The sequence below is a fragment of the Chionomys nivalis genome, chromosome 11 (assembly GCF_950005125.1).
Source record: "Chionomys nivalis chromosome 11, mChiNiv1.1, whole genome shotgun sequence".
NCBI classification, from domain to species: Eukaryota; Metazoa; Chordata; class Mammalia; order Rodentia; family Cricetidae; genus Chionomys; species Chionomys nivalis.
The window spans coordinates 12,601,765-12,627,933 of NC_080096.1; the positions used below are offsets into that span (position 1 = coordinate 12,601,765).

Here is a 26,169-nt window from a genome sequence, read left to right on the forward strand (position 1 = left end):
GGACAAAATGAAAAACTGTGTCCTAGAGCTCAGGCATGCCAATAGCAGGCATGACTGCCACCTGGAAGTCCCATTCAAGCCATGGGAGGGCTGGCTTGGGGTTGAGATTCAAGGTGACCCACAGGAAGGGTCTTAATTCAACCATATCCTGGACTCGGACTTCAGAGAAATCATGAGTGAGAGCTGTCTGGACTGGTGAGAAAGGCTCAAAGTCTGCCCGCAGGGCTCCTTGGGAAGCCTGTGTGGGGGACGATCTATCTTAATGTAGGGAACGTTCTGTTGATTTGTCATTTGCTATAAGCGCAGGCGTCATGAGGCAAAACGTGAGTTCTTTGGCAGCCCTGCGAGCCACTGCCAACCATCCCCAGATAGGGTTCCCTGAAGCAGAGATGCAGCCGTGAGGGAAAATGAGGCCCATCCCTCTCAACTGACATTCTAGCTGGGGGTTGAAGCGTGTATGTAATTGGCCATAAACAACAGATAAACTTAAAGTACAGTCAGGCAGAGACATCATAAAGAATAAAGCGATTTCTGGGAGCGGGAAGGCAGCAGGTGAGACAGGGCTGTCAAGGCATCGGTGGGGACTTGACATTGAAGAGAGAACAGGACATGGTGAGTGGGCCATGTGCGGTGGCTGGGGTGAGGGGGGTCCTGGAGAGGGGCAGTGACAGCACCTACAAAGGCCCTGAGGGGGAGTGAACTGCCTAGACGGAGGGAGTCGCCAGAGCAGGGTGTAGTGGTTTGAATGACAATAGACCTCATAGGCTCATAGACTTCAATATTCGGTTCCCAGTTGGTGCCGGCTGTTTAGAAAGGATTAGGAAGTATGGAGAATGTGTGTCTCTTGGGGAGTGAGGTTTCAAAAAAGCCCATGCCAGGCCCACTGCACCCCACTGCCTCTGACTGGTGGGTTAGATGTAAGATCTCAGCTAGTCTCCAGCATCATGCCCACCTGCATGCCACCATGATAATAGACTCCACCCCCACCATGATGATCATAGACTCCACCCTCTGAAACTGTAAGTAAGCCCTCAACTAAACGCTTTCTCTTATAAGTGACCCTGGTCATGGTGTCTCCTCACAGCAATGAAACAGTAACTAAGATTGGGGTCAGGAGGCTGGGGAGCTGCCTCAGTCAGGCCTTGCTGCAAAAGCATGAGAAACAAGTTCTGATCCCCGGCATACGTGTAAAAAGTTGTGCCGGTGTGCCTGGTGTCCCAGCGCTGGGGAGGTCGAGATGGCCAGGTATGTGGAGCTCTTTGGCCATCTAGGGTAGCTAATTGGTGAGCTCCATGTTCAGTGAGAGACCCTGTCTTGGTTCCTTCTCCTGTCGCCACAATAAAATACTCGGACAAAATCAAGTTACAGGAGAAAGGGGCTAAGGGAAAACCATCACAATGGGGAAATTTCCAGCTTCAGGAGTTTGAGGGAGCTAGTTATGTCACCTGCACAATCAGAAACAGAGAAAAGAATGCACACGAACACTCCTTTTCTTCACTTAAACAGTCAAGGATCCCAGCTAGGGAATGGTGCCACCCATAGTGGACAGATCTTCCCGCCTCAATTGACAGTAATCAATATGATCCCCTTAAGCATACCCAGAGGTCTGTCTTCCAGGTGAGTCTAGATTCTGTCAAAAGGACTAATGACACTAACTGTAGGGACATAGCCCCACCCATTGGGGGCGTGTTCGCCTCGGGCTAATGTTTACGGATAAATCTGCCGGGCGTGAGCCCAGCAGCCCCTTTTCTTTTGCTCCGCTTTTCCAGTGCTCCGCGGGAACCTGTGGTCCTGTAAGTCTATTTCCTTATTAAAGCTGTATATATCTATATAATCTGTCTACATTCATTTGCGCCGCCACAACTAACTACCACAGACTCTGTCTCAAAAGAGATAATGTGTGTGTTGGGGGGGACCTGATGTTGATTTCTGGTCTTCACAAGCAGATACATCTGTACCTTCATGTGCTTGCACATGCGTGTGTGCGAGCACACACACACACACACAGTAGTAGGCTTGGTATGCAAGCTGTAACACTACCAGGGTTGTTCAATATGATGGGAGCTACTTTAAAGGCTTGGAACTAGGGCAGCACAATTGTACTGATCCGTCAACAGACTGCTTCCACCTTGGATCAACACGGCGTATTAGTTCACTGTGGCGCCGTAGCAAATAGATTGACGGATCCAAACAGATTGACTTCAAGAAGCCCTGTCTGTTATCTCACCGCTCTGTAGATTCAAAGTCAGGGAGAGCTCCCCTCAGTTCTCCCCTGTCAGTCTCACGAAGTTAAAATCAAGCCTGTGTTAGCTTACGGGGCTTTCATCACAGGCTCTGAGCAAGAATTCCATTCCAAACCCACTGGGGTCACTGCAGAGTTCAGTTCTCTGTGGGTACAGGCCTGAAATCCCTGCTCCTTGGCTGAATGTTCTTTGTGTGTCCAAAGAGGGTATGCTGAGCCCTTGGACTTTGAATCTCTCTGGCCTCCCCTTGTGTCCCAAGTGGAAGAGCAGTGTCCACTTTCAAGTGGCTGATCCGGTCACATAGGCCCCCTATGGCCTTACTACTGTGTCTGCATGCAAGTCTCTCTCTCTCTCTCTGTGTGTGTGTGTGTGTATGCACAGATGCATATGCATGCATTGCTGTGGAAGCCAGAGATCTGCATGAGGTGTCCCCTCAATCATTTTTCTTGAGACCGAGTCTGTGGGGGTTAATTTTTACAGACTTGAGAATCATCTGGAAGCTAGACCTCTGTCTGAATATGGAGATTTTCTTATTACTGTCCATTGTGGTGGAAAGACCTGCCCACCGAGGGTAGGACTATCCCCTAGCAAAGACAGATGGTGGAACACTCACGGCAGGACAACATTTCATGATGAAAGTGTAGAGCCCTGGGAAAGGGGCCGAGAACTCCGCCTGCACACATGCCACAGATGGCCCAGCGTGGCTTACAGGGAAGGGATTCACATGTGTGGAAGTTCCTCTCTAAGTGGAGAAAGAAAATCTCGAATTATAAAGTCAAGACTAATGCCAGTCTCTGTTGGGCCCTCCCAACGTGTGTTTACTAAGCACTTCTGAGGTCTAGGAGTGGGTGTAGCCTGAAAGGTAAAAAGCAGGAACAGAAAAGATCTCGCAGGGAAGCTGGGGCCACATAAAACAGCAGTCAGTCATCCCTGGTTAACCACAGGGATCTGGCCTCAACCACAGCTGTTCGGGTCCCTTGCACAAAGTGGGGCAGGATTTTTCACATAGCCTGCGCACACCCTCCCATCTATTTTACATCATCTCCAAGTGACAGAGGTTCTTGATGCATACTGGGTCAATAGTTATTGTAGGAGCTGAGGAGATGGTTCAGTTCTCTGCAGGTACAGGCCTGTACCCTGTAAAGAGCTTGCCTTGCAAGCAGGAGGACCTGAGTTCACATCCCCAAAATCTATGCAAAATGCCAGGCAGGGTGCATGTGGATTCGGCCACTCAGGGAGATAGGATGGGGTCAGAAGCAGTGCCATGGTGTGGGGAAGTGGTGGGATTGGCTTTGGAGTTCCTGGGAGAGATTGGGGCAGGGTTCTCTTATCAATGCAAGTGGCCTATGGGCATGTCCCTTAGGGGAGCTTTAGTGTAAGAGGCGGGGTTGCCATGAGTGATGGCAGAGGTGGTGGAGTGCTCCTCCTCCCCCGCCCAAGGGAGGGATGGAACTGGGCTGTGGATGGCAGGAGCAACCTTCACCCTCCTGGTCCAGGGGTGGCCTCCCCGTCCAGGACTGCTGTCACCGTCATTTCTCTTGGGCTATGACGAATCCCTGATACAAGCAACTTAAGGAGGAAGGAAAGGTTTTCTGGGCCCATTGTTTAAGAAGGATACGGTCCATGATGACGGGAAAGGTGTGGTGACAGGGGTAGGAGGTAGATGCAGGTGCTCAGCTCCCTTCCTCCTGTAGAGTCTGCCGTGGACCCCGGGCTGTGGGGTGGTGCTGCCCACCTCCAGGATAGGTTTTCTCATCTCAGTGAACCCACTCTAGAAACTTCCTCACAGGCAGGAATGTCAGGCACATGCCGTTAAGAAAGTCTAGCCAGCCCATGAAGGCTCCAGGCTGTGTGGCTTTGTTTACATGGGGTCAATAAGAAAAAAACTGGACTTAATGACCAGCAGGGACAGAGATCATTGTCCTTGCAATGGGAGCTGTGGGGACTGAGGAAGAAGAACTTTCTGGAGGGGGGATGGTCTCAGAAGTTGTTGTAGTGGTGACTGGCCCTCTGTGTTTGTCAGTTCTGCCCTACAAAGAGGAGCCGTTACCACAGTGAGAACACAATCGCTGGCTGAGTGGCATTGTCAGCAATCTCTGGCAATGGGAGGGGGCACCCAGTTAGTAGACAGAAAGGGGCCTGCTCTGTTGACTCTATCCCCACTCCAAGCCTGTGACCACCACAGGACAGGCTAGTCTGGATCCACCCATCACCCCAATATTTGTACACAGTAGGCTTATTGTTCATAGAATTCCAAGTGTCATGGGACAGCTGCTGGACCACGCTGCCCTGCCCCTGAATTCTCATTCCCAGCTCAAGACATGGCCCAAGCATCCTTGTCTGAGCCCCAAGATGTCACTAGGAGCAGACAGCCTACATCCTGCAGGACAGGACCAAATGTTTCCAGCTTACCTATCCAGCCCACCCGCTCCAGGCCTGTCCCCTTCATTGAGAAACACCTGCCATCTGGACTTTGGCCTCTAGCAAGATGAAGTCCAGTGACAACCAGCTCGGATCTGAGGAACCTCCAGGGACAGGCGAGCGCTCTATCGTAGAGCAAATATAATAGGTTGATGTTTATCTTGCAGGCTGCGTGCACCTAATAAAGTATTAATATCAAGAGCAGATTGCTTCTCCCATCGAGCAGGCTGAGTGTGATTGCAGAGGAGGGGCGAGCTGGTGCTCTCTGGAGGACAGAGTCTCAGATGCTCCCTGTAGGAAAGAGTCCCAGTGGGCTTGTTTCTTGGTGGAATGGACACCTTCTGTCAAAGGTGACTGCAAAGGACATTTCTCATAGCATTCACAGGTTGCCAAATCGCTACACATTCAGAGGTCAGGATAGGTGCCCCAACTGGAGGTGGGGGCTGATCGACTTGGGTGGAGGAGAAGTTTGCCTAGGCTGTGATGGTGTACTCTCTATGGTGAATTTTGGGCAGTCCACGTTTGGCTAGCCCTGAGTTTTTGGAGACTCTCTGTTGTGTCAGGGGATCCCTGCCTCCACACCCTCACCACCACAGAAGTCTACTGCTTCCTTCAGGGTTGGGCTTCTCAGTCTCTGTATTGCTGACAGTTGGGACCAGGTGACTACTTGTTATCTGGGTCTGCCCTGCATCCCATGAGCTATTTCACAGAATAGTGCCCCTCTGGGTGTCTTTGGGTCATCTCCACATGTTCCCTGGGGATCAGAACACACCCTGCCTGAAAACCACTCTGCTTCAGTCAACTGCAGTATAGAGCAGAAGGGTCAGGCACTCAGTGATTAGGTCCAATTTAGGAGCTGGGCAGATGGCTCCGTAGTGAAAATGCATTCTGTACAAACATGAAGGCCTTCCGCTGATCCTCATGTAAAAGTGGGGTGCAATGGTGTGTGTCTGTCACCCCAGTAATGGGGAGGCAGAAGCTGGCTGATGAATCCCTAGGGATGCCTGATCAGGCAATCTGGCTGAACTGTATCAAAGAGCTCCAGATTCAGTGAGAGATGTGTCTCAAAAAAAGAGGGTGGAGAGCATTGTTCTCCGGCCTCCATCTGCACGTGCAAATATGGACACATACAATCACACCACCCCCAACACACACATGCACGTGTACAAACATGTACACATGCAGACACTATATACCCCCCCCCACACACAGAGAGAGAGAGAGAGAGAGAGAGAGAGAGAGAGAGAGAGAGAGAGCGAGAGAGCACAAATCAGAAAAGCAGACCCATTACCATTTGGTCATCAAGAGACTCTGGTCACATGAGCTCATTTGGAACAGGCGCAAACTGCATCTTTCAGAGCACATCTTAAAATAACAGGGTCAAGGAAACAGAATTGTCACCAAGCAAACTCTTCAAATTTCTAAGCCTTTGGTGCAAGAATGAGGTAATCCCATGCAACGCCAGTTGCTTTTTTTGAGAGAGAGAGAGAGAGAGAGAGAGAGAGAGAGAGAGAGAGAGAGAGAAAAGACAAAAACATTAAAGAAAGATCCTTTTCCATTGCCCTCAGCTCGCAAGCCCTGGCAATTAATTCTTATATGTGGAAGGACTTCTGTGTTTATGAGGCATTATTATTTAATGGAGGCCTATTTTAAATTGTAATTTTTTTCATTAAATTGCCTCATTTTACTTATTAAGGCCAGTTTATATCCTAGCTTATTCTGTGTTTCTTGAGTAATAACTATTTTTCTTTTAAGATATTCTGTAATAACTTATTATTCCAAGATGGAGACGCCTCCCCGTGGCTCATGAGTTAGTCCCTGTGATGTTGCATTTGAGGGTGGTGGATGCAGGCAAAGGTAGAGGATGAGTGAGGATGGTGGATGCAGGGGAAGGGAGAGGATGCAGGGGAAGGTGGAGGATGAGTGTGAGGGTGGAGGATGCAGGGGAAAGGAGAGGATGCAGAGGAAGGGAGAGGATACAAGCAAAAGTTGAGGATGCAGGATAGATCACCTATAGCCTCTGCTCTGGGAATCTCTAGGCAGGAAGCCAATGAGGACAGTGTAACTTCTATGGGCCCTTGAGATATCCAGGAGACTGGATCTATCCTCCTTGGAGCCTTCGCATGCCAATCCATAAAACATCTAACTAGAAGGAGAATGGAGACACAGAGAGGTCAGCTGTGAAGGCCAGTTGTGCTGTTTTGACCAAGTCCCTGTATCCAGACACACAGCCCTGAGAAGCTTGCTTGTTTATCTTCCTGCCTCTCCCTTGCCAGCGGTAAGAAACAGAGTCATCCACATATGATAGAGGTAAAAATTGAAGCATGGGTCCTCACAATGACTCACCCAGGGCTGCATGATCAGCCCACGGAAGAGTCAGAAGCTGTCACTGGTTTGTCTCGTTCCCAAATTCAAGGTCATCCTCTCTGGGCACCAGAGTCCCTAACAACGTACAGAATGCCATCCTCTCCCTTCTCAGCCTCACCACTGGTCTTGAGAAATAAACACCATTGGCCCAGTTCTCAGCTGAGATGACTGAGGCCCAGAGGAGTAGCCATGTGTCATCTGAGCACAGCAGATGAAGGCCAATCCAGTCTGGTCACCAGTGTCACAGCTGAGCAATTTCTCTTCTTCCCTCCTGACCACCCACAGCCTCCTGTGTCCAGCTGCCTCTCCAGCCTTACGCACAGCCCCACCCTGGGACTCAGACACCACAGAGACAGCATAGGTGACCGCGGCTGCTCACAAGCACATCCGCAGCACATCCGCAGCACACCCGCAGCACACCTGCAGCACATCCGCAGCACATCTGCAGCACACCTGCAGCACATCTGCAGCACATCCGCAGCACATCTGCAGCACACCTGCAGCACATCTGCAGCACATCCGAGAAGGTCTTTCCCTCTTACCTGACCTGAGATGAAGAGATAGCGGTCCTTATCTGTCCTCGACACAGGAAAGCTCTGGAAAGCAGGTGGTTCACATAAAAGAGTCAGAGAGATGCCAGTGGCAAGTCCCTGTGTGACCCCAACGCTCTGGGCTCAGCGTTCCCACATGGATCATAAAACGTCCCTAGAGGCTGGGAAGCCAGATGAGGAGTCCTGACCCAGGACGGAGTAGATCTGTCTGTCTACTAATTTTCTTATTTCCTCCTCCCTCCCACCACGAAGCTACTGAACACCTGCTGTGTGCACTGTTAGTGGAAGTCACACAAATGCCTGGGCTCCTTCCGTACTGTGTGGCCACACCCTCTTCCTCATCTTTCCAGTCCTTTCCATCCATGTGGTCATGAAGAGAGAACCTGTGGGACTGCATGTTCTCAGACACAGACTGGTGGTTGCACTCCCCTGACTTAGGATTTGCTCAGATAGCCAAGCCAAATTGCAAGGAGCACTGGGGAAGTGTTCCTGACCCAATACTAGTGTGTGTGCATGTACATGTGTGTGTGTGTTTGTGTGTGCATGCACACTTAGGCACATAACAGTCTGTGTGGGTCAGGAATGCACATGTGTGCCACAGAATAGGCATTACATACAAGAGAGGTGTGAGCATCCCAACATAAACTTGAGTTAGAGAGCCTGGCATGGACATAAGACCACAGGGTCTGGACAGAGCTAAGGATGGCAGCTACAGTATATAGGCACCTGCACCTGTAGCCCTCATGTATAATGTTCCCTGACAGACACCTCAGAGGCAGGAGGGTGCACTGAGCAAGGCCTGCCCCCTCCAGCCTCAGTGTCTCCTCTTTGTAAAATGGGAAGGGAAGTCCCTCACTTTAGCTTCTGTGGGGAAATGGAGGAGCCTCAGGTGTCTGTGAACAGCCCCAGGGTCTCCTTATTAATAGTATAACCACATCATTATCAATAATGAAGCACAAATTAATAATAAATAAACAAACTAATGATAAATAATACATACACCATGAATAATACATTAATACACCCAGACTTTCAAACATCTATTGCCTTTGGCGTGGGGTACTCCATGAGCTGGCTGGCGATCACAGGGAGGGGGCTCTCTCGAGGAGGCTGAAGTACTGAGGGTCCAGGGCATCAAGCACATTCCTAGAAGACTGAAAGTACTTTGGTCCCTAGGGACCCAGAGCTGACCTGACCTTCTTCTGGGACATCAGGGACCAGGAGTCTAGTGGGATAAGGTGTGCCTTCTCCTCTGGATGTTCTTACCTAGAATAAGATAGCAGTAGCAAACACGGTGCCCAAAAAGCTGGGATGTGGCTCAGCTGGTAGAGTGCTTGCCATGCAAGCCTAAAGTCCTGAGTTCAAGTCCCAGGACTGCATAAGCCAGGCCTAATGGTTCAAGTGTACAATATCAGTACTTGGAAGATGGAGGTAGCAGCATGACACATTTAAGGTCAACTTCAGCTACATAGTGAGTTTGACCAGGACAGGAAGGGGAAATGAAAAGAAAAGAAAAAAGCAAAAAAAAACATTAGGCCTTAACAGAATCATATAGTATGGGTGGGGCTGCTTGCAAGGAGGTCTGGAAAACATCTTTTCATCTGTGGTTTCATCTACTTGGAGATAGATTATCACTATGTAGTTCAGGCTGGCCTTGAACTCACCACCTTTCTGGCTCCACCTCCAGAGAGCTGTGTTTACATATGTGTACCACTGTGTCCTGGCCATACAATTTGTCTTGAGTTAGCCAGTAGCTGCAAAGAATGATTACGTAATAATGGGGACATGCACTTGACCTTGAGAAGGTAAATAGTCGACTGTGGGGGGCAGGATGGCTGGCTGGAAAGGGTGTCACTGTGCTGTGGTTTGGGATCATGAGGTGGGAGGGCTCTTAACCCAGATTTAAGAGGCTCTGCCCGACATGAAGATGAGGCATGAGTCAGGGAACTCTAGGGCAAACAGTGTCTTTGCCACGACCTGAAGGCATGATAAAGTGTGAAGTGATTGGGATGGAAAAAATGTTTGCCCAGGCAGAAGAAAGGGCAGGTGCAGAGATCTGTTCACTGCTGGAAGCCTGTTGCATTTAGGGAGGGCTAAATAACTCAAGGTGGCCAAGTCTCAGGATGAAAAGGGCAGAGGGGCCAAGGACAGGCAGAGGATGAGGCAGGTGCTTTAGCTGAGCCTTCCTGAGGCCATAGCTTCATCTCTAGATCAATGGAAAATCAAAGCAGGACTTGGGTATGGAGCTCTGACAGTTTAAGAGCTGTTCCCAACCACACAGATCATGAGTGTACATGCACACTGTGTGTGTGTGTGTGTGTGTGTGTGTAATGGGAAGGTGTCCTGCAACATCATACTGGTGCAGCCACTACATGCCCACATCACCCAGAAAGCTGGCCATGTCTGAGGATGGAGAGTCCCATGGAATATCTGGTGGCATTCCGACAGGCTCCTGTGGAGATGCCAAGTGAGCCACTCTGAGTTCCTAAAAGGGAGCATCAGTCTGGTGTAAACCAGGCAAGGAGAGCATAGTGCTGAACCGTGATATTCATGACTGGACCCATTTAGCTGAGCTCAGAGAAGGAAACCCCACAGGAGGAAGGAGAACAGGGTAGAGGCGGAGGCTTGGGAGGACTCCTGGCGGGGTTTCAGGATAGCAAATGCAGGATGTGAGACTGATTGAGTTGGAGGGGCTGGGAGAGAGGAGCTCATCAGGGGCCCAGTTGGCCTTGACAGATTCTGAACTTGATCCTGAATTGGAAGGCAATGGGGCGGGGAAATTGAATGATATTAAGCAGAGACAGGGCATCAGTATTTGCATTTTAGAACTATCTGAAGCGCCAGGGGTGGAGGTAAGTGAGATTAGCAAATCTGCAGGCTACAGAGCAGAAATCTGCATTGCAGGATCCTGAGGAATGATGTTCCCAAACGGAGGTAGAATGGGGCAGAGAGTGCATGAGAGGCAGCTGTAATCCAGCAGTCCCGAGACTGATGAATGGGTAGTTTTCTGTTCTGGGTGGCTCTCTTTTCTTTTGCAGTCAGAGACAGTGGTTGGGGGCACTTGTGAGTCCACCCAGAAGGGCATATTTCACAGAACCCCATGTACCTGTCTGTAAGGTGTGCTTGCGGTAGTTGGTTCCCTGTAATAATATTTATTATGACAGTAATTACACAGCATAGGAACCCAGGGAGGCTGTCGGTGGCTCTGCAATATGATATTTATCTTCATGAGATGGGGTGACCTCATCTCCTCATGAGTGGTAATACATGTGTTCTCTCGCTGCCATGTGGAGATAAATCCCAGACCTCATCAGGGGAAGGGGCATCGGGAATTGATGTGTCCCTGATTCCCATGGTCCATGCCCCACCAGCCTTAAATCCAGCAGGTGGAGGCTCAACAACCCCCAGTCCACATGTCCTCTTACTTTGAGCCATAGTTTAGTCCATGCTGGCTCCCCGAAGAATAGGTCATCTCTGAACCATCTGCATCATTCTGCAGATGACCCAGAACTGAGTGGATAGAGTCCCTGCCCACAAAGATCCCCTCATCTGCTGGCAGGCACAGTCCCTGTCCTGAGATGGAGGAACAGACAGCTCAGGCTACCTTTCTTTCTTTGCTGACTTGCTTGAGTCAAAGAGTGATGGTTTAAGTGACTGGCACTCATAAGGCCAAAGTCATTGGTCTAGAAATGGCTTCAGGGGATTCTGTGGCAGCAATGAGCAGAAGCAGACTGCTGCTGTTTAGATGAGTGTCCCACAGGCTTGTATGTTGGATGTGAGTATCCCACGGGCTCACTCACTGAATGTGAGTGTCTCACGGGCTCATGCATTGAATGTTTGTGTCCCATAGGCTCATGTGTTGCATGTGAGTGTCCCCCATGGGCTCATGTGTTGGATGTGAGTGTCTCCACAGGATACTGGCACCAGCTGGTGGTGCTATTTAGGAAGGTTGTGGAAGGGAGGTGGAGTCTGACTGGAGGAAGTAAATTTCTAAGGACAAGTATTGAAGTTGATAGCTCAGCCCCACTTCCTGCTTTCCGCTTCCTGAATTTAGTGGTTTAAGAATGTCCCCCATAGGCTTCTTTGGTCCCCAGTTGGTGGCCTTCTTGGGAGAGATTTAGGAGGTGTGGCCTTGCTGAGGGAAGCATGTCACTTGGGATGGCTTTTGAGAGTTTAAGGCTGGAGCCAATTCCAGTTTGTTCTCTCTGCTTCATGCTTGTGGTTTAAGATGTGAGCTCTCAGCTCTCAGTGTCCTGCTCCAGGACCATGCCTGCCATTTGCCGCCATGCTTCCTGGCCATGATGAACTCTTATCCTCTGGACCCTAAACCCAAATACACTCATTTGTCTAAAAGTTGTCCTGGTGTTTCATCACAGCATCAGAAAAGGACTGATACACTAACTGGATACACTGTATCACAGCATCAGAAAAGGGCTAATACACTAATGTGAATACACTGTATCACAGCATAGAAAAGGGCTAATACACTAACCATGGATACACTGTATCACAGCATCAGAAAAGGACTAATATACTAATGTGGATACACTGTATCACAGCATCAGAAAAGGGCTAATACACTAATGTGGATACACTGTATCACAGCATCAGAAAAGTGTTTAATACACTAATGTGGATACACTATAACCACCTGCCTGGAGTTCCAGTGCCCATGCCTGCCCTGCCATGATGGGATACATCCTCACACTGTGAACCTAAAGAAACCCTCCCTAAAGTTGCCTTGGGCAAGCATTTGGTCATAATGATGAGAAAGTTGCTGATTGTGGGTACTGATTTTAAAAAATGCTGAGACAAGTGATTTGGGAGTTTAAAACAAGCATTTTCTTTTAAAACACTAAGCAAAGAAATAAAGAACCAAATGGAAACTATAAAGATGTTTTTGTTTTAGATGTGAGTGTGTATTTGTGCACATGCACATGAGTGCAGGTGTTCCTGGAGACCAGAAAGGGGCATCAGACCCCATGGAACTGGAGTTCAGGTGGTTGTAAGCTGCTCAGCATGGGTGCTGGAAATGAAATTGAGATCCTCTACAAAAACAGTGTGTACTCTTAAATGTTCAGAGAACTTTCTCCAGCTCCCAAGTAAAAATCCTAGACTCCCTTCCTCAAAGAACTATAGTATAAGAGATCCTGGAGATGAAGAGAATAGAGATGACAAGGAGAGACCAGTGAGCTTGAAGACATCAGGAGAGATGATGTTAGGAACGAGGGAGAAGAGCTGGAGATAGCCATGGGGGTGGGCGGTGATGCTAACATGACGAATGAGTAAATGGAGACAGGCAGGGATGTATGTTTTGGAGAAACAGGTAAGAGTCAGGCATTAGAGAATGGCAGGATGAGATTCCATACACTATGATGTCAATGGAAAGACCTCTCTAAAGAGAAGGTGCATGCATGGATGAAAACTGAGACACGGGGCTGTGTGTGGAAGGCCACATGACCCTGACAGGTGGAGGTGTCATGGGCAAAGACCCTGAGGTGGGAGCGTGCTGAGTGGGCTCAAACATCAGCGGTGCTTCTTGTGAGTAAGGGGCACAGAACAAGTGGAGGGTGAGGGGTTACAGCTGGAGTAGTAGGCAGGTGCAGAGTTGGTGCCAGGGGACCAACAGGTACTATTGTAGAGTAGTCAGTGGGTGATGGTGCCAGATCCAGGGAGGTGGCAATGGAGGAACGAGGCTGTTGGATTCTGTATGTCTTATCCAGGCCTTGCTGTCTCATTGGATAAGAGAAAGGCGGTGTGCTAGGAAGAAGTAGGTGCTTGAGAAACAGGGAAAGCACCCCATTACTTGGAACCTTGTCCTTTGAGGGCATAGAAGGCATCCAAGCCATGTGTTAAGTTATGCTGTGTCTTCTGTTGCCAGGGGTAGGCACAGGGGACGACTGCATCTCTCTGGGCAGAGGCTCCTGGCATGGGCATGAGATAGCATGTGGAGTGAGTAGCTCAGTAGCAAGAGCTACCTGGAGAAGCTGGACTATGGCCAAGATCAAGGTTGCTGGGGGCTACAGGGTAGCATTAGGGACCCCAAGGTAGCGTCACCTGTCACCCTGTGTCTGCTGACCTGTAGTACCCTTCAAGCAGTCACCACTGCTCCCTGACCCCAGCCTATCACGCTGGAAGCTTTTCCTGGGATAATGTGAGTCCCACTGCCTGTCCCCTAGCTTCTTCTCTGCCCTGCACTTCCTGCTGACCCTATAGCCATGTTGCGCAGCATCATGAAGAGGAGATACTGTTGGACGGGCACTCACCATCCAGGACTGGTCTTCTCCTTGGAAAGGAGTCCTCAGTCTGCAGCCATGAGAAGTCCCTGGGTGCTCAGCTGTCACAGACCTGACCCAGAAGACATGCTCAGAGGCAGGTTGGAGAACACTTGAGTACAGCAGCAGTCCTGACTAACAGGGGCAAGGTGCTTCTGGTAGGGTCCCTGGGACCTTCGTCCTATGGAACAGTCAAAGAGAAAGACAATTTATTTTGTTCTTGTGAGATCTCCAAGTATGGGTGATGGCAGACAGAAACAGTCCATGGTCAGTTTGTGTTGTTTCAGATGGGGCCTGGTTTAACTCAGGCTGGCCGTGCTACAGATGACCTTGAACTTTGGATCCTCCTTTTCCCTCCACCTTGGTGTGCCAGGATCGCTAGCATGAGCCAGCATTCCTGACTAGAAAGTGAGCTTGCAGTAATTGATCCGGGGGTCACTCACTCATGGACCAGGTGAAGCTGTAGCTGGGATAAGCAACTCGACAGTTTGCAAAAGTCTCTTCAGGTTTCTCGTGCAAAGCCCCTTATCCTCGGTCCTGCACCAACCAGGACAGACAAGGATCAAGCTAAAGTTGGCCTTGCTTCTCTGGGCTCCTTCACTCGTCCCATGTGAAGTCAGGTTTAAACCAAGTCTGGTCACAGCCTTGAGCTTGGCACTCAAGGGAGTGACTCCACAATGCCTCTAGGCTTCCAAGGAAATTATAATCGTGTCATCTCCTATTGAGGTGGGGAGGTGTATCTTTTGGGATTATATATATATATATATATATATATATATATATATATATATATAGAGAGAGAGAGAGAGAGAGAGAGAGATTGAGAATATATATATATATATATATATATATATATATATATATATAGAGAGAGAGAGAGAGAGAGAGAGAGAGAGAGAGAGAGAGGCAGGATTTCTCTCCATAGTCCTTGTGTAGATCAGGCTGGCCTTGAACTCACAGAGATACACCTGCTTCTTTTCTCCCAAGTACTGGCAATAAAGGTATGCACTACTACCAGCAGCACTAAATGTATCTTCATCTATTCTGTCTATGTCACTGTCAGGGGAAAGCAATGACTGTGTTCAGTAAAGAACTACTTAGTTAGGATGCAGCCAGCTCTGCTCCCAGTCCACCTGATGCTGTGCTTAGCGGGACTCAGGCATTGGGGTTGATTGACAGGGAATTCAGTGCTCGCCATCTCAGATTCCATCTACCACTGGTGTCTGAGTAATTGGTGGATACACTTGTCAGACCAGTGATGTGGGGTGTGTGGCTATGTGCTCCAGCCAGGCATCTGCATCCAGACCAGATCAGGCTGAGCTGGCATAGAGGAAGAATTCTGCAGAGCGGAAAGGCTCTAAAAATCTCTGGTTTGGCGGATGAGGAAGCTTGGAGTCAGTGGGCACATGCCCAAGGTCCCCAGAGCTGGTCCAGCAGCAAGGCTAGGACCAGATACAGATCCCTGCACTCTCCTCTCTGTCCTCAATGCCCTGGGCTGATGGATGAGTCCAGGTCCCTACCCCACCTGCTCAGCTGCCTCTGCCCCACCCCATCCAGCCCAGGTCAGGATGGGGATTTGGCGGGGACTCCAGATGCAGATCTCAAGTTATGAATGACCGTTTGAGCCTCACCGCATCATCTTCTTTTACACTATTGCCCAGATGTTGGCCTCTGTCTTTCCTTCCGGGGACTGACCAAGACAGAGAAGAGGTCAGAGGCCAGAAGGGTTGGTTTCACTTCCCACATGGGTCGTAACTGAGGAAAGTGAGGCCCACACCTGTCTTTGCTCTTTTGAACTCGGTGGACCTTTATCTATATCCCATGGAAGGAAACTACCACAAAGATCCCATGTCCTGCCAGGCCACTGTGGAGCGGTAAGAAATGATGCTTGGCCTGGCCCTGCACTAGCTGTGTGCCAGTCTGAAGTTGGCTTCCAACGATGATCCCCTAGCAACCGAGGAACCTGCAAATTGGGGGGTGGATAGTCTTGGTGGACCTGGTTAAGTCCTGTGACTCTGCTCTGGGTGGTGACAAAGGGTGGGAAGGGGTAGATATTGGCTTTAGAAAGTCAGTTAGACCTGGGTTCGAATTCCACCCTGCCATTGTCATCCACATATCATGGAACAAAGTGCTTCCCAGTTCTGAAGAGCACAGCCTGTGTGGACAGAGGCATGAGCTGCTAAGAAAACTGGAAAATCAGCCCTCATTATCTTCCTGTTTCAGTGCCCTGGGGATGACCAGAAAGAGAGGCAGGCAGACAGTCTCATTCTAGCGCAGTCTTGTTGTGGCTACCTACAATGTTCATACTGCTGACCCAGCTAATGGGAACAGGAGAACCAAGATGCTGGGCAAATTCAAAAGAGTTCTGCACAGGAGGTCTGCCTTCACCCTCAGCACCCAGTGTGCCTGGACTTGAGGGGGCACAGCAGCAGCCAAGAGCCTGGGAGAAGCACCGAGAAGCCACTGGCCCTTATGGTACCGCACCAGAAGAGGGCATGTCTGTAATAATATTTTGTTTGTGTTTTAACAAATAAAGCTTGCCTGAAGATCAGAGTACAAAGCTAAGCCACGAGAGGCCAGAGAGCGTTGGCACACACCTTTAATCACAGGACTTGTGAGACAGAGGCAGAGGGATCTTTGTTAGCTCAAGACCACCCTGGGCTACACAAGACCGAATCTGTCTAAAAGAGAAAGAGCTCACACAAAGGTGATCCCAGCAATTGGGACCCCATGCCTTTAATCCCAGCACTAGGGAGGTGCAGACAGTAATGATATGGCTGGGTGGAGAGAGGAATATAAGGAGGGAGGAGACAAGAGCTCAATGCAGTCTGAGGACAGGATCACCCCTTTGGCCTGAGCATCGGTAGAGGTAAAAGAACTCTCCAATGGCTGGTCGCTATGCCTCTCTGACCTTCAGCATTAACCCCTATATCTGGCTCTGGGTTTTTATTATTAATACCAATTAGATTTGTGCTACGCATATCCCTTACCTTCTGCCTCTCCCTTGCCATAGTCTACTCTATTCTACCCTAGCTTCACTGAAGCTCTGCCGGAGACTCGCTGCAGTGTGTAAGCTGTTTGCTAGGATTTTCTACCATGGGCCAAGCCTGTAGTCCACCCACACACCTCTGTTGTGCTTCTGCCCTGTCTCACATGCTCTCCCCAAGATACCTACTTGGCTCACATGTCCCATTATTTCAGCCTTCTCGAAAGAAGCTTGCTGGGAAGTCCTGTTCTTCAGGCCTCTCCCCCATTCCTCTCCTTGGCATTGCCCTGATAGATCCTTCCTCCCCACACATATCACTTTCTGATGGCTTTCCATTGATAATCAATGATGGCTTTGTCTGCTAGAACATCAGCCCCGTGACGGAGGGAGATGCTGCTGTCAGCGGGCCAGCCTGTCTTAGTTTCTCATCCTGCTGCTCTGTGTGAGAAAAGAACTTAAGGGAAAAGGGTTTTACTTATTCCAGCTTCCTATCCATCCGAGTGGGGAGGTCGAGGCAGCAGGAACTTGTAGCAGCTGGTCACATTGATCTCTGGTCAGAAGAAAACAAGGAATGCATGCATGCTGGCACTTAGCTAGATTTTTCTACTCTTCTACAGCCCAGAATCCCCTGCCTAGGGAATGGTAACACCCACAGTGGATGGGTCTTACCACTTCAGTTAACATAATTAAGATAATCCCCACAGACACACCAGGAAACCCATCTCCCAGGTGACTCCAGATTCAGTCAAGTTAACAACTGTCACAAACCCCATAGCCATCCCATCAAGGAGAGACAGGTATCGTTATTTACTTGGCCAATCATTTCTCAGAAGTAGCTAGAGACTCCCAAGTCATCCATGAGAGCCATGTGCCAGTGTGTCCATCTAATACAGCACCTCCCCTGTCGCAGTTGTATGTCGCACCCATGCAGGAGGCTGGTCTCCATCGTACCCGGGGATCCCCATGACTTCTGACAGCATTTGCTGGTGTTGCTCACACTTGAACTTCATCTCCAGATCTGCAATCACGCTCATTCCACCCCCACCCACAACCTTTCTCCTGTCTCAGCAGCAAACGGTGGTCCTCCCTGGCCAACGGCCCGTGCTCTATATCCACTCACTCATGCAAGGTCTATTCCCTTATTTGACCACTGACTCATTCCTGAGACTGATCACCAGGGTCCAACTATCAAAATACTAAGGTCCAGCAACCAAAATTCATTATTTGGCTACGCTGGCTAGTCTGTTCAATCAGGACTTCCCAACTCATTCGAACACAGACTTCCCCTCTTTGCTCCTTAAAAATACCTGTTTTGCTCCTGCAAAAACACCTGTTGTCTGTCTTTGTCTGATCCAGAGGCAGCCCCACCTCCATCCCCTCGCTTGTCCCTCCAGGGTAATTAATCTCCTCCCGTGCTGAGACCTTGGTATCTAGGTGCCCCCCGTCCTCACTCCAAGGGGCTGGCTCAGCCCTCCATGGACAATACCTCTCTGTTCTTCTGTAAGGCGTTGGAGAATTCTTCTTGAGAATTGCCATGCTGGGTGTGTGTGTGACACTTTTAGCCAGTGCCTGGTACATGCCATATTTACCGTGTCACACAGGTTTGGCTTGCCCAAGTGCACCCCAGTTGCTTGCAGTCCTTTCGGCTGAAGGAGGCCTCCTTGTTGGGGCCTGGATTACATACACAGTGCCCAGCCTCCCTGTCCCTCTCAGAGCCTCCCTGACCCTACCTCTATGTGATCCTGAGTAGTGAGCACATGTGATGATTTTTTTTCTTCTTCTCTGTATGTTTCAGAGGACATGGGCCCATCTGTACCACCCTGTTTCTCAGATTCTGGCCCACTTCTTGTTTAGACCACACAGGAACAACCGTGTTGTAAGACAACTCAAAGATCGACCTTGCAGTGGTATGGTGGCTACTTTCTTGGACCCCATGGCCTCAGGGGCTCTCCGTGAACCTGACTTCAGCTTACATTAGTGAGGGTCCCAGAGTGAGCCCTAGCCTTCACACACACACACACACACACACACACACACCACACACACACACATGCACACACCCGCTCTGGAGTTGTAGCCAAGCAGGTCCGATTTGACTCCCACTTCCGCATTGATCTCTGAGGTCCGCTCTTGTTTTTGCCTCTCCGAGTGTTGGAACCATTAAGCTACATGCAGGGGTCAGGCCCCTGGGGCTCGATCTGCTCAGGTCGCCTGCACAATTGAAATCCCAGCCCATCCTGGCTGCTTTTCTCATTAAGGCGATTGGACTGGATTGATCTAGTCAATCAATAGGCAGACATCAGCAGTGGGAAGCCCATCAAACGAGCCTGAGCGGTCAGGCCCCAGAATGAAGTCCCCACCAAGCTGAAGTGAGCACGTGGCCCTCTGAGCTGGAGGTGGGGAGGCAGAGGCAAGTGCCAGAGGTCTCACGGAGGACTGTATGGGGGTGTCGAGGCAGCAGTACTCCCAAGATGTGACTACTGAAGTGATTATAGATACCCAAAACTCCTCCCGAACCAGTCAGCTTGTAGTGGGCCCCCCCAAGACCAAGCATGGGACCTGCCCTCCCTTAAGTGTCTAGGTAGATGGGGTACAATTGCTGGGTGTTAAAGAGACCAGGGGTGGTGTCTCAGGACCTATTCTTTGGAATAAGCAGCTCTGAAGCCAGAACAGGGGTGGCTGGACCAGATCCCATCATGCCTCCGGGACCTGTGCAGGGTCTCAGAAGGGACCCCCCGGGCAGAGTGGTTTGGAGACCCTGGGGTAAATGTAGTCCCTCTTCTGCAGGCCCTAGAAACCTAATATCTCATGCAGGCTAATGTTTGACGCTCGGTCGGTAGCAGGTGGTGCTGTTTTGGGGTGTTTGGGAAATCTTCAGGAGATAGGGCCTGAGTGGAGGAAGTGGGTGACTGGAAGGGGAGATCTTCAAGGTTACAGTCCCATCCCACTTTCAGCTGGAGCCCTCTGCTTCCTGGTCAGTGTCATGGGACAAGGGGCAGCTGTAACCTGTCACCTCAGTGGACCCCAGCTCCTCCTTCCCCCCACCACCCTGCTCTAAGGGGAACTTTCTCTCTCTCTCTCTCTCTCTCTCAGTTCAGGAGCCAAAAAGCGAGCCTTTTCTCCCCGACGTCGCTTTTACCAGGTGTTTGGTCACAGTGACTAGAGCCCCAGGCAATCATCAGCCAGGCGTGTCACTACTCCCAGCTTGTTGGACCCCAGCCTTTCCCTTTGGTCTCAGAAGGTCTTAAATGTTCATTTCTTATTTGTCTAAACAAAGGAGTCCAGAAAGAAATGAAACCTTCCACAAGGTGGAGAGGTGGGGATGTCGCAGGTCCAAAGCCTGATTATAACTTCCCTGGGGGTGTCTAGCCCCCACTTATTCCCTGCCCTTTCCCGCTTCTGTGTCTGACCAAATATCAAGTGAAACCTTTGGGAAATGCATTAACTTCGCAACTCACGAGCTTCCCCCAACCAAAGAGCTCAAATGACTGCCAGAGGGCATCTGCCCCCACACACACACAGAGGTTCCCCCTCTGCTGTAAGTACCTCTGATGTCTCCACCAGGGTATCTGGAAAGTGCCTTGACTCATGCCTCTCCTTTATTCTGTTACTATAAAAACTTCATGAAACTGCTTCTGGGTTGGAACATGGAATTTAGGGTAACCTAAATCTGTGTTTGCAGACCGTGGTCACCCATAGCAGATAAATTGTCTCTTATCCCATTTGAAATCAGAGTTGTGGTTTTTTTTGTCAATCTGTGTGTGTGTGTAGTTTGTATGTGTGTGTGTGTGTAGTTTGTGTGTGTATGTGTGTGTGTAGTTTGTGTGTGTATGTGTAGTTTGTGTGTGTGTATATGTGGGGGGGTAGTTTGTGTGTGTGTAGTTTGTGTGTGTGGGTGTGTGTATGTGTGTGTGTAGTTTGTGTGTGTGGGTGTGTGTATGTGTGTGTGTAGTTTGTGTGTGTGTGGTTTGTGTACATATGTGCGTGCTATGGTGTGTATGGAGGTCAGAGAACAGCTTTCAGGTGTCTGTTCTCTCTGTCAGTTGTGGGTTCTGGGGATTGGACTCGGGCTGTCAAGCTTGCCCAGTGGGTGCTTTTACCTCTGAACCACCTGGCTAGCCCGCTGTGGGTCTTGTGTATAGAAGGCTGACCTGTGAGAAAATTCTTTAGTAAGAGGGATCTATGGGAGCCAAGGAAGTGACCAGAAAGGACATGCCAGTGAAAGGGAGTGATCATGAGATCAACTCTGTCCCCCTTCCTGTAGGCTAAAGACTGAGTGGTAACCTCTGCATGGGAGGCCCAGCCCTCCGTTCAGCTGCTCTCCTCACTTTCCTGTTACAGGATAGCGGTCATCGTCCCAACTATGTATTGTTAGGTTCTCGGTGTCGTACTCAAAGAACTGAAGAATTGCATATAAATACCAAAATAGGAAGAGACTTTATTCAGAAGTACCATGAAAGTGCAGGCCAAGAGAGCAGGGCTCTGAGTAAGTCATTCCTGAGGAAGGAGGCTCACCCTTTCTCCTTCTGAGGGTTCAGGAAAAGGAGGGAGCTGAGTGTTGGGGTGGAGTGAGGGTAGTTTTCTGCTTTGATTTACCTGCTTGGACTATGGCACCTTCATTCACATGAATGTCCTTTCCTATAATGCCTATGATTCTAATCATATGCACGGCCAACCATGCATAAACATAGATGGAGCATAGGGTATTCCCTTCAAAGTTCATCCTAGCATAGGCTGCCTTTACTGCAAGCATCTAAAGTCAGTTCAGGCTGGAAGGGCTGGATGTGTTTGGTCACTGACAGGTAGTTGCTAAGGGTTGCCAGGAGAAGGGTGGCTTGCCTACCACACCCTTTGAAGCTTGGGGGTGTAGCTCGGTGTAGGTGGTGGTCCTGAGTTGCTAAGTTACCATTATGCTTGCCTGTCTCATCCCTCTTCCCCTCCCTCCACAGGCTACCTGACAGTGAACATTGAGCCCCTTCCTCCTGTGGTGGCTGGGGATGCAGTGACCCTGAAGTGCAACTTCAAGACAGACGGCCGCATGCGTGAGATCGTGTGGTACCGGGTAAGTGGCCGTTCCCTATGGCTGTCTCTGTGAACCAGGCCTGTGACAGAGTCCACAGGCAAGATTGTGTCCTCAGTTCTGGCCATCCCTAAGCTGCCCTTGGCTCTCTTTCTTTCTTTGGTTTTCTCTGTGTTTTTGATAAGCCCAGAGCTCCGTCAGTGTCCCAGAGAAGTCACTGAGAAGTGCAAGCTCCAGGGACGGCGTGCTAAGCACTCCTAAGCAGGGTGCTTCAGCCATGTTTTCAGAGAGAGAGGACAGGAAGGCTTCCTTCTTTCGAGATGCCTTTCAGTCAAGCGGGGTGATGCACAGACAGCTCGAGAGGCTGAAGCAGGAGGTTTGCTGGTTTTAGGGCAAGCCTGACCTCATAGTGAGAGTCTGTCTTAAACAACCAAAAAGCACGGTGCATGTCAGATATTTTCTGCCACTTCAGCTTACTGCATGAGACCCAGCCTGGTGCCTGGCACCAGCTACCTACGCCTGAGGAAGGAAGTGGCTCAAGATGTACAGAAGTCACCCAGGTACCCAGGTGTAGCACGATTAATAAAAACCCAGAGACAGATATTGAGATTCAACTTGAGAGTCAGAAAAGCAAAACAGCCAGCCACTGGCTCTTACCTCTGCCTCAGTCTGAAATGGCGATCCTGCCTCCAGGAATCCTCAGAATGAGACTGTGTCTGAGAGCTGTCTCTTCCTGGTTTATAATCCTCTCCAGGGCTGGGATTAAAGGTGTGCACCACCACCTCCCTGTTTCTATGGCAAGCTAGTGTGGCTATTGGGATTAAAGGTCTGTGCTACCACTGCCTGGTCTGTAAGGCTGACCAGTGGGGCTGTTTTACTCTCTGACCTTCAGGCAAGCTTTATTTATTAAAATACAATGAAATATCACTACACCCAGGTGCCAATGGCGACAGTGAGAAGAACAGCTTTGGGTCTTGGTGGAATGAATCTCTGTGGGTCTGAATGGGGTATCCCAACCTGGTATCTCCTAAAGGAGCAGGAGCTGGGTTGGCAGGCTTGGAGACTGGTCTGTGAGACCATAACCAGGGATGCCCCAACGATTCCTCTCCTGGGATCTAAGCCTGGGCATCATTTCCCGGTTAAGGCCAAAACTGTAACCGTGTTCTTTTCTGCCGACCATAGAGTGTGAGTCACGGTTCCTCCGCACTGTTTGGAGACAATGTGTGAGCGAGAGGGCACACCACGTCCCTAAACCTGCTGTGCATGGAAGCCAGCAAGTTGAATTTTGTATGATTTTCCCCGTGTCCCAAAATCCCTTCTTTCCTTATATCGAACAGTTAAAAAAAAATAAAAACCGTGCTTTGTTCACGGGCCACATGGAAATAGAGTGTGGGTGAAGTGAACTCCCGCCTCAATTAAAGATGCCTGATAGAAACCACTCTTCAAAGGGTGCGTGTGCAGCTCAGTGGGTAAGTGCTTGCCTGGCACCTAGGGAGCCTTGGTTATGAACCCCAGCACTGTGAAGGGGAGACAGGAGGACCAGACGTTCAGGAGCATCTTTGGCTACTCTGCCTGGCATTCACCCACAGAGCTTGGAAACTTGGGGTGAGGGATGAGAGGAAGAAGAAGTCCTGGGTACGTCAATGCCCCACCCAGGTTACTCTTCACCACTTCCCTCCATCATTCACGTGTCTTACTCAGTGCCTTCCTTGCCATCCATCTTGAATTTCTGAATGTCTTCGGTTTATCGTTTGCTGATGAGTGTTGTTTCGTTGACTCTGCCCGCGCTCTTCTGAACCCAAGCCTGACCCCATCTCAGCATTATAGCCCCTTCTGCTTGGAACCAGTTCCAAGGCACTTCCATCCGTGCCCTACAAGTGTGAGCTGCATACTTGGACCCATGGTCCTCGGAGAGGGAGACCAACCGGCCCAGACCCGCAAGAGCCTAGCCTTGAGTTGTACTGTCATCTGTGGAGTCACAGGCTGTGGGGGCTACTTGACTGTCACAGACTATGAACATCAAGGATCCGAGAGAGAATAACCCCAGCTGCTGGCTGACACTGAGGTCACGTCTCATCCTCCCTTACCCAGGGTAGAATCAGAGAGGAGAGAAGAAAGGCATTATGGACCAATAGGAATGGTCCCTGGTAGGTGGGGTAGAGTTGGGGCTTGGAAGAGTCCAGAGGCCCCATAGCCTTCCATGTCCTTCCCCAGCAGTCAGCGTGCTAGTGGAGATGACAGTCTTCCATCAGAGACAACTTCCAGAGGAGAGACAATACCAGGCCAGGCTGGGCATAAGCACAGAAGTGTCCCTGAGACTCCATAAACTCGAGGCCCAGCATAACTTGAGTCTCCAGGCTGGATGGAGGCTTCCACCTTACTTCTGCCCACCCCAACCTACTCCCTGCATTGACTGCTTAAAGAATTGGTTATATTTCCTGTGGGTGTCAGGCCCTATGTATGGGGCCAAGGTAGAGTGTACTAATTTATCTTATTTCATTTCACATACTTTGACTGAAGTTCCTCTGGCATGGGAGGATGCAGATGTATGCAAATCATATGCAAATTACCCACTGGAGCCAAATGCCAGGGGCCCTTTTAATTCTGGAGCTGGACAGGGTGGTGGCTCAGCTGTCTGGTTGCTCTCCTGGGGACCAGAAGAGCCCACATGCTCTGCCTCTGATGGGGAGGATGGAGGCTGGGGCAGAAGGAAATTCCAGGAAAGATGTTCCATGCTGCCAGCTTTTTCTCCCCTTCGACTGCTGCCGTTCTGGCCTTCCTCTTTTCTCGCAGAGACAGCCGAAGAGAGAGAGAGAGAGAGAGAGAGATAAGAACTAGGTGGAGGCTCCAGGACCTGGGTCTGGGCAGGGTTTCCAGGGGGCATGGGAGAGGCAGCAAGGAAAGTCCCAGCCTTCTTCTCCAATGAACATCCTCCCCACTGGACCAGCGCCCTTAGCCTGCCTCCATCTTGCCCCCACTCCAGAAGCCTAGCTACAAACAGCAAACTGCCCAGTGCCTTTTGTTTCCAGGCCCCTGTGACTTCCCTCCTCCTGCCTCCCCCAACTCCTGAATGAGTTTACAGAGCCTGGCTTAGAAAGCTATGAATAGATCCCACAGGCCCAGCCAGGCCCAGGCCTCCAATCCCTTCAGAAGGGAAAAGCAGGGGCATTGTGATGAGCCATCACTGCTCCGCTCACTCAGCCCAATGGGCACTGAGCAGTCCAGTGAGTATGTTAAGTCTTGCCGCTCTGCTTGGCTCTAGAAAAGCGTCTGCGCAATAGATCATCAGTTTCCCCAAAGCATAGAAGCTTGAGTGAGTGGCTCTGTGGTAGAGCACTTGCCTAGCATGTGCAAGGTTCTGGGTTCAATACCTAGCACCACACAGACACGTGCACATGAGTGTGAGCGCGCGCACACATATACACACACACACACACACGCGTGCGCGGGTGCGCGCACACCCACACCCCCCCCACACACACACAGAGACTTTCCAAAGCATAGAGTATAGATTGATTCTTTGCGGGAGATTGAGAGTCAATAATACTCTCTGACCTCTGGCTAGACATCTGGGAAGCCTAGAAGGAAGAAAAGTGATGGAGAAGTAGCTTGAACTTGGCTACCTTGCCTGAGGTCTGGCTAATAGAGATAGAACTCAGGCCAGCTTGGTGAAATTGTCAAAACTACCAGATAGTCTTAGGAGAGTACAAGTGGTCAGAACATCCCCCAATCCCTCCCCCATGCCAATCTGCATCATCCGTCTGGCTGACACTGGTCACACATGGCTGTTCTGATTTAAACTAAAGAACAAAATGCTCCCCCTGCCCCCCTTCCCCCCGGTTCATCCAGACGAGCCATTTCCAGCACTTGCCACACAGAGCCGGTGGCATCAGATTGCAACGGAACAAAAATAGAACATTCCTGTCTCTGTGCGGGTCTGTTGGAACCCAGAATGCCTCTGACATTCAGATCTCCTCCCCACTAGAGTCTCTAGAATATACTGTGCTTGCCTGTCAAAGGCATGGCGCTGGCTCTTCACGGAGTCACTTCCTGGCAAACTCACGCCACAGTGAGTTCCAGCAAAGTGAGTTGTATTGATCTTGTGACCTATCATCATTATAGCATGTGTGTTTGTGGCGAGGGAGGGTGGGAGGAAGGAACTGGTTATCCCTCCTCAAATACATTTGAAAATACAGAGAGGTCAAGGAAATGGTCAGGGCCGGGGGTATCTGGTAGTGCGGTATCCGTCCTGTGACCTAAGGAAGGCTTGCATCTTTCTCATCTCCCTGGGACTTTTTCACTATTG

General features: G+C 50.1%; 1 protein-coding gene across 1 annotated transcript in view; it reads left to right on the forward strand.

Moving 5' to 3' along the window:
- The window catches only part of Igsf21 (immunoglobin superfamily member 21), a 219,335-nt gene that overhangs the window by 69,749 nt on the left and 123,417 nt on the right, over positions 1-26,169 (forward strand). Inside the window, exon 2 of the mRNA XM_057784390.1 lies at positions 21,793-21,905. Coding sequence (XP_057640373.1) covers positions 21,793-21,905 — 113 coding nt within the window. The remainder of the gene's footprint in view (positions 1-21,792; positions 21,906-26,169) is intronic.